The sequence below is a fragment of the Lynx canadensis genome, chromosome A3 (assembly GCF_007474595.2).
Source record: "Lynx canadensis isolate LIC74 chromosome A3, mLynCan4.pri.v2, whole genome shotgun sequence".
Taxonomy (NCBI): Eukaryota; Metazoa; Chordata; class Mammalia; order Carnivora; family Felidae; genus Lynx; species Lynx canadensis.
The window spans coordinates 58,893,264-58,906,757 of NC_044305.1; the positions used below are offsets into that span (position 1 = coordinate 58,893,264).

At 41.7% G+C, this 13,494-nt stretch overlaps 1 protein-coding gene across 2 annotated transcripts in view; it reads right to left on the reverse strand.

Annotated features, from left to right (window-relative positions):
* Positions 1-340: 340 nt before the first annotated feature.
* NMS (neuromedin S) overlaps positions 341-13,494 on the reverse strand; it is a 46,491-nt gene continuing 33,337 nt past the window's right edge. Inside the window, exons 3-10 of one of the 2 annotated variants that reach the window (XM_032592619.1) lie at positions 11,780-12,126; positions 9,834-9,889; positions 9,466-9,504; positions 6,235-6,258; positions 3,180-3,219; positions 2,577-2,618; positions 1,448-1,497; positions 480-554 (exon numbers count right to left, since the gene is read on the reverse strand). In XM_032592619.1, coding sequence (XP_032448510.1) covers positions 1,475-1,497; positions 2,577-2,618; positions 3,180-3,219; positions 6,235-6,258; positions 9,466-9,504; positions 9,834-9,889; positions 11,780-12,113 — 558 coding nt within the window. In that variant the 5' untranslated portion in view covers positions 12,114-12,126 and the 3' untranslated portion in view covers positions 480-554; positions 1,448-1,474. Of the gene's footprint in view, positions 555-1,447; positions 1,498-2,576; positions 2,619-3,179; positions 3,220-6,234; positions 6,259-9,465; positions 9,505-9,833; positions 9,890-11,779; positions 12,127-13,494 lie in introns of both variants that reach the window. The other variant, XM_032592618.1, reaches the window with a different exon arrangement.

The following is a 13,494-nucleotide window of genomic DNA, read 5'->3' on the forward strand; positions in this document are numbered from 1 at the left end:
TTTGTGTCATGAAAATCATCTTTGATTTCATCTTTGAAGTGTAATTAGAGCCAATGCTTACTGAACGCTATGTACCACTATGCTAAGCCCCTTACTAAAACAGGTGGTCTCCCCAGTCATCACAAAAATTATGTGAAGGTACTATCATTACCAACTACACTTTACCATGGAGGAGAATGAGGCATAGAGAAGTGACCAGCCCATAGTCCTCCAGCTCAAAGGGGGAAGGGTCAGAATATGAAGCCAGACAGTCCTCTCAATTCTCAGTAATAACAAGATAGCTGAGGCACGTGAAGACAATACCAAAACCAACACATTTAAAAAATATATATCCTGTTATTTTAAAAATACATCTTATCCCTCCCCCAAGACTTCCCAACAAGAAATGAAAATGTTATGCCTATGCTACTTTATTTTTTACACAACTGAATATTCTGGAGAATACAGAGCAAGAGAATTATCTTTAAGTATTGTTCACAGAAAGAAATTTGACATTTGTTCAAAATAATTGCTCGATTTCCTTATCTGATCCAGTTTCTCTTTGCCACTGAATTCTGCAAAAGAAGAGAAAAATGTACCACTTGCAACAAATCATTATCAGAATCAAGACGAGACCGGTGGGTATGTTATTATATAACATATTTTAAAATTATGCCTCATTGGACAAGTCATAAATGCCCCAAAACGGTACTTATTTATCTTTGCTGTATCTAATTAGGCCATTCGGTCTGTGTGAGTGCTATAGCCTCTGTGAACATCTTCCCCCACCTTCACCTGGAGAGCTCTGATTCCCAGCATCTGGACAGCTTTCTCAGGCACCTAGGCCTGCCCAGGCTTTAGCTGCTGCCAGCAGGTCAGGATCAGGCTCTAGGAAGGAAACTGTGACACCTCCGAAGGACAGCCACCTGATGCCCCTGGGACCACACAAGAGACAGAGGAGGCCCAGAGTTGCCCTCATATGTGGACTTCACTTCCACAGGCTTGGAGGCCAACGAATCTCCCCAGATTTAAACTGGGTCTCAGAACACTGCTGAATGGACAGAGTAGCCTTGCCTGGCTGTACTCAGAGATGTGCCCACTATAAGGTACCCCCCCTCCCCTGCCAAGCCTTCCAGGGTGGCTTTTCCCTCATCAGAAGAGTCAGGTGAGAAGTCCTGGGGATCAGCTGGGCCGTGTGGGGTTCTCTCTCCCTCACAGCTACTGCTGGAGCCAACACACCTGCAAAGAGCTGGCAGGCAGCAAAGCCTGCATTGTGTGCTTGGGACAGCCTATCAGGCTGCAGTGGAGGTCTCTGCAGTGTGGAGAGCAGGGAAGGGAGGGGGTGGGGGGCCCTCAGAGCCTCCATGTGGCCCGCCTCTTCTTGAACTACCACCGCTCTGGTTGCCTCTCACTCCCCTTCAGTCAGACACAACATTTGCTAGGAGGAGAAGACTGCAATGGGGCTGACCTTGGACTATCCTACTGGGTGTTGGCTTCAGTATTTCTTCCTTTCCTTGGCTGGAAAAAAAAAAAAAAAAATGGAGCAGCTTACAGATACTGAGACAAAACTGCCTAGAACCTGTTTCTGGGCTTCAGATCCTTCCTCAACTGGGCCTTATGGCCTTGTTCTCCTAACTGGGATGTCAGCAGCCCCCTTGGGAGCTCACCTGGTAATCCCTAGCCCAGGGCTGGTAGTAGGTCACCTGTGGCAGTGCTCCAGGACCTTTGCTGATCCTACAGCCCACTGTCCCCGCCCCACCATTCCACCACCCCCAGCCTCTATTTATGTGGTGGGATGGTCTTCAAACCATTTATCACAGGACTTCTCACCCTAAAGACATCATAGAGACCCACTGTTTCTCAAAGCACTTTCTGGAGAATAACCACTAATAGGTCATGCAGGCAGCATGGAGGTGGAAGAACTTCCTTGATCAAACAAGTTGGGAACTACAGGTTGTTTCCTGAAGGACACGCCTGTGTACACCGTAAACCTTTGAGAGTGTTGGGTGCCATGTTTTCCAATCTTGTCTGATCTTTGCAGAGTTACCTCTTGGTGAACCTCTTAGTGACCCACAGAAGGCAGTTTGAGGGCCATGGGTCTAGTCTGATTCATAGTCTGATTTTTTTGATGCAAACAATTGAGGATCTAAGGGATGAAGCATAGCTAGCCAGTGGAGGATCACAAACACAGTTTCTGACTCTGTGACCTTTGCAAGAGGCTCAGAGATCCCAGGGCAGGAGGAGAGGATGGAGATTATACTACTTCCAGTGCATTTGGGGGCCACGTATCCTGACCTTCGTGCTCAGGGTCACAGACTCCAATTCTGGTTGCCCCCATGTCTGTCCATCAGCAGTACTCTCGCCTCCCACCCACGGTCCCAGAGCCCTGGTTTCTCAGCCTGGGTCCTTCTGGACTCTTTCCTCTATAAACATAAAGCATCTAGGAGGAGACTTTGAGAGTTACCCCTAAGTAAAGGATGAGATAGTCCCCATAATTATTCACCAGCTTGCTGGGCTATGCTTATTCTGCAGGAACTCATAATTGGGTGACAGGGGGGAACTGGGGTTAAAAACAGAGAAAAAGAAATGTGTTATACCCTGAAAAGGAAAAATGGTCGTCCCAAGGTGGCAGTGTGATCCTGCAACATAAAAACACAAACCATTATGTAACCACTTTGTGCCAAAGGTCTTCTGAAGATGTCTATGACAGCAGTTTTCAAAGTGTGGTCCCCAGACCAGAAGCATCAACAACACCTGAGAATTCTTTAGAAATGTCTATTCTCAGGTCCCTACTGAATTTTAACAAAGTCCCAAGGTATCTACGATTCATGGTCAACCTCGAGAAGCGCTGGTTTGTGCCGTCTGCAATACCTCTCCCCCAGTTTATACAACTGGTATGTGAGCCCCTGAGCCACATAAAGCAAATCCTCAGGAACAGATGGCTCTAGGTGACTCATCTGCAAGAATGGAGATGAAATATAAACAGCCAGAAGCATTGCCCCATGATTCCTATCTGCCTCAGGACAAGCTCAGGAAAACCTGAAATTAAATGCTCAGCCTCAGAGATGATTTTCAGGGGCATACTGTGAGACCAGTTCTTTCAGAAGAGATCTGAAGGGGCTATAAGACTGCCTAGCTCCAAGCACTTCCTGTCCTTCCCTTGTAGGTCTTTGGGAGTTTTGTTCTCCACGGGGGCTTACCTTCCTTCTTGGTGAAATCTCCTGCATCAGTCCTCGAATCCTGTGAAGGAGGGAGGCACAGGTTACTTTAACAGGAACCACATCTCCCAGGCTTGCCGTTGTTCTGCTGTGACCCTGAACCTCCCTGGCTCCATCCTCACTAATCTTTAGGTAGCCAGAAATCAGGTGCAAAAAAGCAGTTCAGGGGAAGGGCTAACCATGGGTAGCCAATTGTAACTTCCTGTTCAGGAAGGCAAGCATGTTTTCTTGAGGTAACATTTGTGTCCAGGACACAATGTTAAGTTGGCTTGCTCTTCCCAATAGCCTCAACTTGAAACTGACCCTCGGTTTGGGCAAATTTTCAAGGTTAAGCCATGGCAGCTTGGTCAGCTGTCTCTACTTGTGGGTCTGGCATAACAAGGATCAGGCTCAGTCTGGAAGGTTGCAGTCAGCAGTGGATCAGACAAGACAAACTGTTGCCTGTGCATAAGATGACCAACCAATTTTCCAGGACCTGAGCAGCTTCCTGGGGATCTTGGGATTTTCAAAGCTAATACCAGGAAGGTCCTGGGCAAACTGGGATGAGTTTCAGCATTCAAAAGAAATGTTCTCGGGGAACCTGGCTGGCTCAGTCTGGCCAGTATGCGACCCTTGATGTTGGATCTCTGAGTTTGAGCCCCACCTTGGGGGTAGAGATTGCTTAAAAAAAAATATTTTTAAAAAAGAAATTTTCTTCCTTTCTTTTCTTTTTTTTGCAGGGTGGGCTACCACGCAACAAAATCTTGATTAGCATTTTGAACAATTATAGCTATTACTGAAACTGGTAATTTCTAAATTATAAAAAACGATTTTTAAAGAAACAAAATTCTGAGATACGGATAAAAGGGCAGGTGGGGGCAACAACGGAAAGCAAGGGGATCACCAAGGCAAACTGTTCCCGTCAAGAGAAGAGGAAAGGTCAGGGAAAGTAAAAACAACATGGAAACTAAAAGGAAACATAGGGATGGCAAGAGCAGAAGAGAACTTTGTACTAGCCCCCCACCGACCCACCCCCAGGGGGCTCTGCAGCCACTGGGTCGGGTTCCAGGGTTGGAGACTGAGGCACAAGGTGGGCCAGCTCTCCTTCCCAAGGTGGAGGCTTAGATCCAAAGACAGCATGCAAGCGCGTGCCTCCCCACCCCCACTCCCCCAGCGACCACATGCATCTGCCATGGTTAAGTGAACTTTGGGTGGCCTAAAAGAGAAAAACACCTACGCGCTGCTGCTGAAATCTTTTCATCCTTCGGTTGGCGAGCTGCGCGGCCAGGCGCATTAACGGGCGCACAGGCGGAAACTGCAACAGAGGGCTCAGGGAGGGTAGGACACGGCCCTCTCCATTGCCCGCCTTACAGATAGTTTAATTTCCAGAATAAAGTCCATGTCAGAGCCTAAGCTTAAATTTTATGTTTTCAATAAAGAATTGCTTGCCTTTATAGCAGTCCACAATTCCAACACATCACTTACAAATATTCCCTGAGGGTAAATCAGACTTGTATCTGCCTTAACGCCAAGCGTTCTGCCCTAGTATGGCGTGCAGTGTCCCAAAGAAGCAACCCAGTGCCAATGTCTTTTCGCTCCAGGTGTGCGCTCCTAGTCTACGGAAGGAGGAGGAAGGGCAGCGTCCATAACCCTCTCCCTAATGCCTTTGATTTTCCTGCACTTCTTGTCTATGACCTTTCGGCACACACTCAGACATACATACCCGTGTCTTATATCTAGTTGTTGGGAATCCTCCCTGAACACTTTGGCTCGGAGTCAAGGTTCATTTGTCTCACAGAGTTTTCTTCTTCCGGTGTCCTTTCTCCCTTTGCAGTGCTCATGGCCCTTACTGAGAATATCCCCATCCTCACCTGATCCTCATTCCTAACCTATACTACAGCTGAGTCTTCACCTCTTGGGGAAACAACACTTTGCTGTTTTGTTTGTTGTTGTTGTTTTTTTTTTTTTTAATTTTTTTTTCAACGTTTTTATTTATTTTTGGGACAGAGAGAGACAGAGCATGAACGGGGGAGGGGCAGAGAGAGAGGGAGACACAGAATCGGAAACAGGCTCCAGGCTCCGAGCCATCAGCCCAGAGCCTGACGCGGGGCTCGAACTCATGGACCGCGAGATCGTGACCTGGCTGAAGTCGGACGCTCAACCGACTGCGCCACCCAGGCGCCCCTGTTTGTTGTTGTTTTTTAAGGGTGTTCTTGAAGACTTGGAAAGCCTTGACTATATAAATAAGTGACTTTCTAATGGTAGAATTTCAGTTACTATGACAGAGCACCTGAATTAAGAATTTTATTCTATGACCTTCCTAATATTCCTCAAATCATACCCTGCAGAAATTCACTTACACAGCCTGCTTTTCAGGGTAACTCAAGTTTATAATAACAAAGTTAGAGGTAGTGCATGTTATTCCCATAGCACATACACATGGTGATGGTTATAGAAAGTGCAGCTCCATGGATCACTACTGGGGATATGGCACTTTACACTTCTCAAAGCATTTTTTTTTAATTAAAAAAATAAGGCAGTATGATAAATGCAAATAGAGGTTAAGTATTTATGGGGCCTTTTAAAAACATTTATTGTAAGTGCATAATAAAAAGTTATTCCTCACTTATTTTTCCTTTTTGGTAACATATTCTCTAACTTTTCTGATGTGTCAGCCTCACATCACTTCCAGCCCAGACAGGGAGAGAGATAATATGCCGGAAGCCCCAGGAAAAAGCTCTTTGAGAGCTATTATACAGACAGTGTCTGTAAGCCCCCTGCTTTTCTACTTATCTGCACATATTAGGTAGGGATAAAAGGCAAGCAGAGGAGAGTGACTTTTATAGAAAGAGGAGTATGGTAAAATACTGACCCCACTTTTAACTGGATGTGTTGGCTCCTGAGTTCTGGAGTAGTGAAATTAAAAAAAAACTGAATAAGACAGGTTTTAGTCTTATTTTAGTAAGTTGATTTTAGTACGAGTTGATTTTAGTACAAGTGTCACTTGCTATCAATGTGAAAGTTACATGCCTGTGTTGCCAGGCTGGGCAGTACTCACCCTTTTGTATATGTCTTGATTATCCTAGAAAGAGAATTGTGAGGGTAAGTTACATGGCATTTTACAGGGGCAGGCAATTGACAAGGTTTTCAGTATAAGTTACACCAGGGACCTTATTGAATTTATCTGAATATTACAAAATAAACTGGCAATCTAAAAGGAAATCAATTAGACAAACTCAGTAAGACTAGAGTTGATGCAGGGCCTACAAAAAAGCAAGTTGTCAGCAATACATCATTATTTTAAAACTAAATCTTATTTCACCTTTCTTTGGGAGAAAAACATGGTCTGTAGTACACACAAGCAATCCCCTAATCATGTGCCAGATAACCATCGAAGAGTTGAAATAAAATTAATGATTGCAATTTTTAATTTGTTGCTGGGTGTACCCTGGAATTCAGCTTTTTTAGGGTTGGTTCAAATCAACCAAACTCTTCCTCACCCCCACCTCCCCAAATGCTTTCTACATGAACTTCCAGTCTCTTGGAGGAAAGCCCAACTTTTCATTTCTAAGTCCTTGTTAGAGCACCACCTTGCCCTTGTTGGCGTGGATGACAGACAGGGATGGTTGCACAGGCAGCACACGCTACTCCAGGATACTGCTGTGAAGAAGACATCTTACAAAACAATAAATCAGGTTTCCATGCCCGCATTTTGTAAAATTGATTGAGGATTACTGTCAATGATATTGCAAATATGCTGCTCTGGATAATATTGATCATTCACATCTCAATCACACTGAAATCTTCTTGAATCAACTCAAACTTCAATCCAGACAGAAATGAAAGTTGTTACTAATACTTCTAACTTGTTGCTGTTGATAAAATTACATCTTTCTGCAAACTGTGGAGAGTTTCTACATGGGAAGCAGCTGATACTTATGTATTCTACACACACACACACACACACACACACACACACACACCCATCATGTATGTGTGAGTGTATGTGTGTTTTCTGGACACTTATTGGGCAAACAATCGTTTTTTGTGCCATATTCATCAGCTTTATACTGTTATGTTTCAGGCCAAAAAATAACAAGGAACATGAAGATGCTTTTCCAGGTGCTAGAACTCCACTCTCAACATTTCATATGCACCTTCCTTGTTTTAATTTTGTCTTTTTACATAAAAAAAATTTCAAAATGTACTTACCTAATTTATGATTTTTTCCTTAACTAGAACTTGTTTTTTTTTTTAATTTTTTTTAACGTTTATTTATTTTTGAGACAGAGAGAGACAGAGCATGAACAGGGGAGGGGCAGAGAGAGAGGGAGACACAGAATCGGAAGCAGGCTCCAGGCTCTGAGCCATCAGCCCAGAGCCTGATGCGGGGCTTGAACTCACAGACCGTGAGATCGTGACCTGAGCTGAAGTCGGACGCTTAACCGACTGAGCCACCCAGGTGCCCCTAGAACTTAAGTTTCATGAGAGCAGGTAGTTTTGTTTATTTTGGCCACTACTGCACCTTTAGCACCTAACATATGGCATGCTTCCAATGAATGTATTCTTCTGAATGGATGAACGGTAGAGCTGTGTTCATAAGAATCTATTGCCACCCTCCCATCTAATCTTCTGATCCCACCAGAAACACGAAACAGGAAGACTTTCCACAGGTGTCATTATTTGCAGAACATAACTCTGCTTTCTGAATTGCTTAAAGATAGAAGTCCCCTAGAGACACACACCTGGCTTTTTTGGAGAGCAGGACTGGAAGTGGACTTAGAGCCCAGGTAGCTCATCCAGACATGGGATAGTTGAGGGAACCAGAGCCCTAGGAAAGGAAGTGACATGCCACAGGTCATATTTTAATGCAGGAGCAAGACCAGGAAGAGCCACAATCTCTCTATCCATAGATTTAAAAATATTGATAGTTCTGTTCACTGAACAAGCCCTTGCTCTTCTACAACTGGTGATGACGAACAGGATCAGCTTTGGGAAGATGGAGAAAGTGGAAGGAAATTCATTCCATGTGGCACCTTGCACTTGGGGAAACCTATAACCCAATTTAATACTGTAACTAGCACATGTGACTGCCACACTTCCACTTTTTCTGCTTATGTAGGGGACATCCTTGCAGCCTTCATTTGAGGGGTAGGGAAGCCCATTTGGTGTGAAGTGAACAGGCAGTGGCAAGGAGATGGAAAACTGAGTTTTCACCCTAAATTTTTGCTCTGGATATCAAGGCTATAAGATTAGTTTTGAAGATAAGAGAGGACAGTTGTCTTCAAACATATGCATAGGGATAAACTGAAAATAAGAAGAAATAGGCATGATATACTTATGAAGTGTAAGCGAGAAAGTGATGTTTGAATCTTGAAGGATGGCCATTAGTGGCATCAGAGATAATGGTAACAGCTGGCACTGAAGTGCTGTCATTTACTGTGTTACTGCTGTAAACACTTCACAAATATTAAAGCCCTCAATCTTCACAATAACATGAGGTTTATTCCCATATTACAGATGGGAAAACTGAGACACAGATTAACAAACTTGCCAAAGTTAAGTAGATCTGGGTGTTAAACCCAGGTACTTTGGTTTTAGAGTCTGAGCTGCGAACACAGCCTGCAAAGGCATTTTGGCTAAGGAAAAGCCTGTGCAAACAAACATATAAAGGCCTGGTGCACTTGGGGAATAGTGAGCAGCTCAATGTGGCCAGGATATGGTATGCTGTGGCTTGGGGGAAGTGAGGAAGAAAAGATGTGCCTCAAGGTGAAAATATTCAGTGTATGCTAAGAGTCATGCACTCCACCCTAATACCACCCTCTTGTACTTTCCACTGAATCAAAAGTGGTTCTGTTGTGGTTCCTATCGCTGTTAGGTTCTTTACATGAGATCTATTTACTTTGTATCCACTGAAACATTACTGTTGTGGTTCCTATCACTGTTAGGTCATTTACATGAGATGATTGTTTTGAAGAACTATTATATCACAGTATATCAATTTGTAACATATACCATGATATGTCACAATATACATAATATAATTATATATGTATGTATTATAATAATTATAAGAATATACATGAACTACCAATATTTTATGGTATTTTATATATGACAGATTCACTTGTTATTTCCTAAAACTACATTCTTACACATGTATTTAGACATACACACAGATTTCTCCTGTAGGTACCAAAAAACTGTGCTTCTTACAGATATCAATTATGATATAAACATGTGAATTGTTATAACTTAAAGAATAATTATATGCATATAACTGTTTTACCTTAGTTTGCCAAGAAAGAGTTGCCCCATATGCCAGCCACTAAAGAAAAATATGAAAAATGAATCAAAGATAAGTCTAAATTTGAATCAAAGATAAGTCTAAATTCCTTAGTCAATAGAAATCTATTACAGCACATATAAAACTCTAAAACTGTCCCATTTATGAACCTTGCATTACCTTCTCGCACAGTGGCAGTGAATTTCAACACAACTCTCAGGATGCCTTAAATGAGGCTATGAAAATGGCAATATGAGTTCCTGCTGCAGCCAAGAATCTGATCTTAAAATAGTTTTAAGTGAACATTATCCACATGATATTTTCAAGGCCAAGATGAAATAAAAATCGCACATTACTGAATAGCAGCATACCTCAAGCTGCATGATATCCAAGTCATCTGGAGGATCAGCTAGAGGTCGAGGAAATCCTATTATGAGAAATCACAAAAATATTAATTAGAGAAAAAAGTTCATAGCATTAACTTTTAAATCTTTACGTTGAAAAACATACAGAGATTCTAGAAATACAATATTTTAAAAAGGATTTACAAAGAAAACACATTTCTACCTACAACAGTAAATGTGAGATTTGTACTAAAATTAATTAAACACAATTCCTTTTTTAATTTACCAGGAGTTACCAACATAAGAGTTAGTAACTCAAGAGGGAAAAACTTAATTTGTATTTTTATGGAATTTATGGAGATAGCATATTAGGAGATGGTGTCAAGAAAGTGTGTGCATCAGAGTCAGTCTAGGGACTTTTAAGAAGTACAGATACTTGTTCTTCTGCTTCACCAGACTTTTCAGGGGTAGGTCTGGGCAAGGGTGTTACCAGCACACAGCTGCACCCTATGCCAGTCAGCCTTTACCTGGCCTAAATGAAGTCTCCATCTCATTTGTACACGATGCAATACTTGGGGGAATAGCTAATACAGAAATTGGAGGAATCGGTTGGAGAGGTGAAATTAATGGGATAAATGTAAAACCCTGAACTTAGATTTTTTTAAAATGTGGGACAGGGAATATTTGGTTCAAGAGTATATACATAATAACTCAGGCTAATGGTTACAAGTTACACGTGATCAGATTTCAGTTTAGTGTAAAGAAATTTTTGATGGTTGGAGCCATTCAAAAATGCAAAGTAATTTGAACCAATCCTATAAGGATTTATTAACAGGTTCTGTGTTAACAGTACAAATGATAAAGACCATAGGAACCTTATCCTCGGGAAACAAAAAAATTTAAATAGGAAAAAGGGGGAGGTGGATATAAATATATAGATAGATAAGTAAAAGGTAATAACAAATTCCCCAAAGTGTAATATAAACAAGATTCTATTGGACCCAAGAAGAGGCAGTTACTGGCTCTCTTAGGCTGGTAGTGAGTTGGGTGTCACTGAAAGTAATCAAACAGGGAAATCATAGATCCCTGCTTGCCATGAAAGGTTAAATTAGATGACCTCCAAGGTTCCTTGCAATGTCTAGGTTTTGTGATTATACTGTAAGACACAGCAAAACAAACATACTGTTTGAAATATATTTTCTGTTTGAATATATTTTCAAAACTTTTCTACACCCCTAAATCAAAATTCTAATGGAAAAGTCTGAAATTTTGAAATAGTCCACATTTCCAATTGGAGCTGCCACCACATGCCTCCCTGTATCATTTGGTGAATTACCTTGAAATTGGTAATGCATTCCGACTACTGATCCCATATCCCACCCTTGGTTCCCTGTAAAGGTACTGGTTTCTCAGAAGCTGGTGAAGCAATAGCCTTGTCCAGTCAGATCCTCGGACAGCGCCCAAGCCCACTAAGACTTGGGGCCTCCGCAGCTCTGTCTGGGATCCTGCCTCCAGGGAGCCCACAGAAAGGCCATGAAAATATTCCTTTTTCCTGTTTGCATTCCTTTCCCGCCCCTCTCCAACTGTCCCTCAATCCCCAGTCCTCATGTCTGTAAACTCAATTTTACTGTATTCTCTCTTCAGAATTCCAGGAACACAGATGGCTAAGACATCGGGGTCTCCAACTCATATCCCTCACAGTTTTAGCAGCTCATCTTTGGGACAGCCCTAAGTCAGGAGCTGTTTAACGACAGTTCCACAAGGGAGTCATGTCCTTCGGTAAAAGGCTGCAGCATCTAGTTCTGTCCACCCTCTCTTAAAGGTTAGGGACAAATGGGAAGCCATTTCAAAAGGGTGGAAATGGAGGTAGGTGAGGGGATTATGTTGGACTCCTTCCAGGACCCAGAACCACCCTGAAGGATCAAGGGTTAGAGCTCAGCCCAGCTGGGGGTCTGATGAAGGGATCTCCTTACCTGAGGAGGGAATCTGTAGCATGCAGAAGCAATAGATGGCCAAGATGGAAATGAATTGAGGAGGAAGTTGTTTCATTTTCAAAGCCAGGTTCCTCTTTGCTGGCCACAGATGTGTGCTGCCCAGATAGGAGTTGAGCATTTCCTGAAGTTCCAAAGGCAGAGGCAATACTCTGCCCTGCATCTGATAGGTCCCAGTGGAGAAGGTGCCTTTGTTTGCAACGCCCGGGAGCCCGTTGGCTGAGAACCAATCAATTTTGCACAGGAGGACCCTGGCTTTCTCATAAATGTCACGCTGGGCCCTTATTTGTGGAATAATTCCTCCTGGGGTAGGCATTGTAGAGAATCATCTTTTTCAATCCAGCAATAAAAATAAAAAGTGGAGAGTCATAATTGTTATTCTATAGTGGTTTGAGAAACATTTCTGACTGTAGAAAGGCGTTTTCTCTTTTTTTAATCAAAGAACTGGATATAAATCTATACACTCTTGTGTGACGAAGTCTTATTTCCTAAGAAGCTGTTTATTTTCCACCATTAACAAAGGATGTTTTATAGTCTTTGGTGCATCTGAGAACAAAATTTGGAGTCCTGGATATAATATTACAAGAAACTCAAAAGTTCAAGTAGATATTTTAAAAAGCATAGTTAGAAATTAGACTCCTTAAGGTTTGTCCAGACTCCTTTCTACGAATAAGTTAAATATTTCAAATAAAACCAGCATATAAGAAAACATAAGTGTTTAATTACAATAATAATAACAACAATAATAACATGTCACCTACTGAGCTTCTATTTAGGATTTCACTTAGGTTATTTTATGTAGTTCTCACAGAAGATCCGTAAGGAGTGTATGATTATCCTAATTTTATGAATGGGAAAATTGAGGCTGAGAGAGAATAAGGAACTTGCCAAGGTTACCAAACCATAATGAATGCAGAGCAGGGATTTGGACTCAAGGATATCTGAATCCAGTCATGTCTGTAAAAGTGTGGGATTTTAGTCAACGTGTTCACTTTTTTCTAAAAAGACCTTCCTTGATAGGGAATATATTCAATCTGCAGATTGCTTTGCCTAGTATAGGCATCTTATAATAGGGTATTATGCTAAGTGATATAAGACGAAGACAAATACCATATGATTTCACTTACATGTGAAATCTTAAAAAATAAAACAACCACCACAAAACCTAGAAACAGATAGACTTATAAATACAGAAAACAAACTGGTAGTTGCCAGAAAGGAAGAGGGTAAAAGAGTGGGAGAAATAGGGGAAGGGAATTAAGAGGTACAAACCTCCAGTTACAATATAAATAAGTCATAGGATGAAAAGTATAGCAGAAGGAATATAATGAATAATATTATACTAATGTCATATGGTGACAGACGGTACCGTGGGGAACACTGTGTAAGGTATAGAGTTGTCAAGTCACTACGTTGTACACCTGAAATTAATATAATATTGTGTGTTAACTATATTTCAATAATAAAAAAAATTTAACAGCCTCTTTGAGATTGGATATGGAATAGAAAGGAGAAAGAATGAAGTCTGCAGTCTTGCAAACAGCACAACCTGTATAAGGCATATATCACATAAATATCTTTTTTTCATTATGCATATCTTTAATTTTTGCTCTTTTAAGGATTAGGAGGCAACTAACAATTGTTGAATGTTTACAATGTATTTAAAACATGTTAATACTTTACCTAAGTCATCTTAT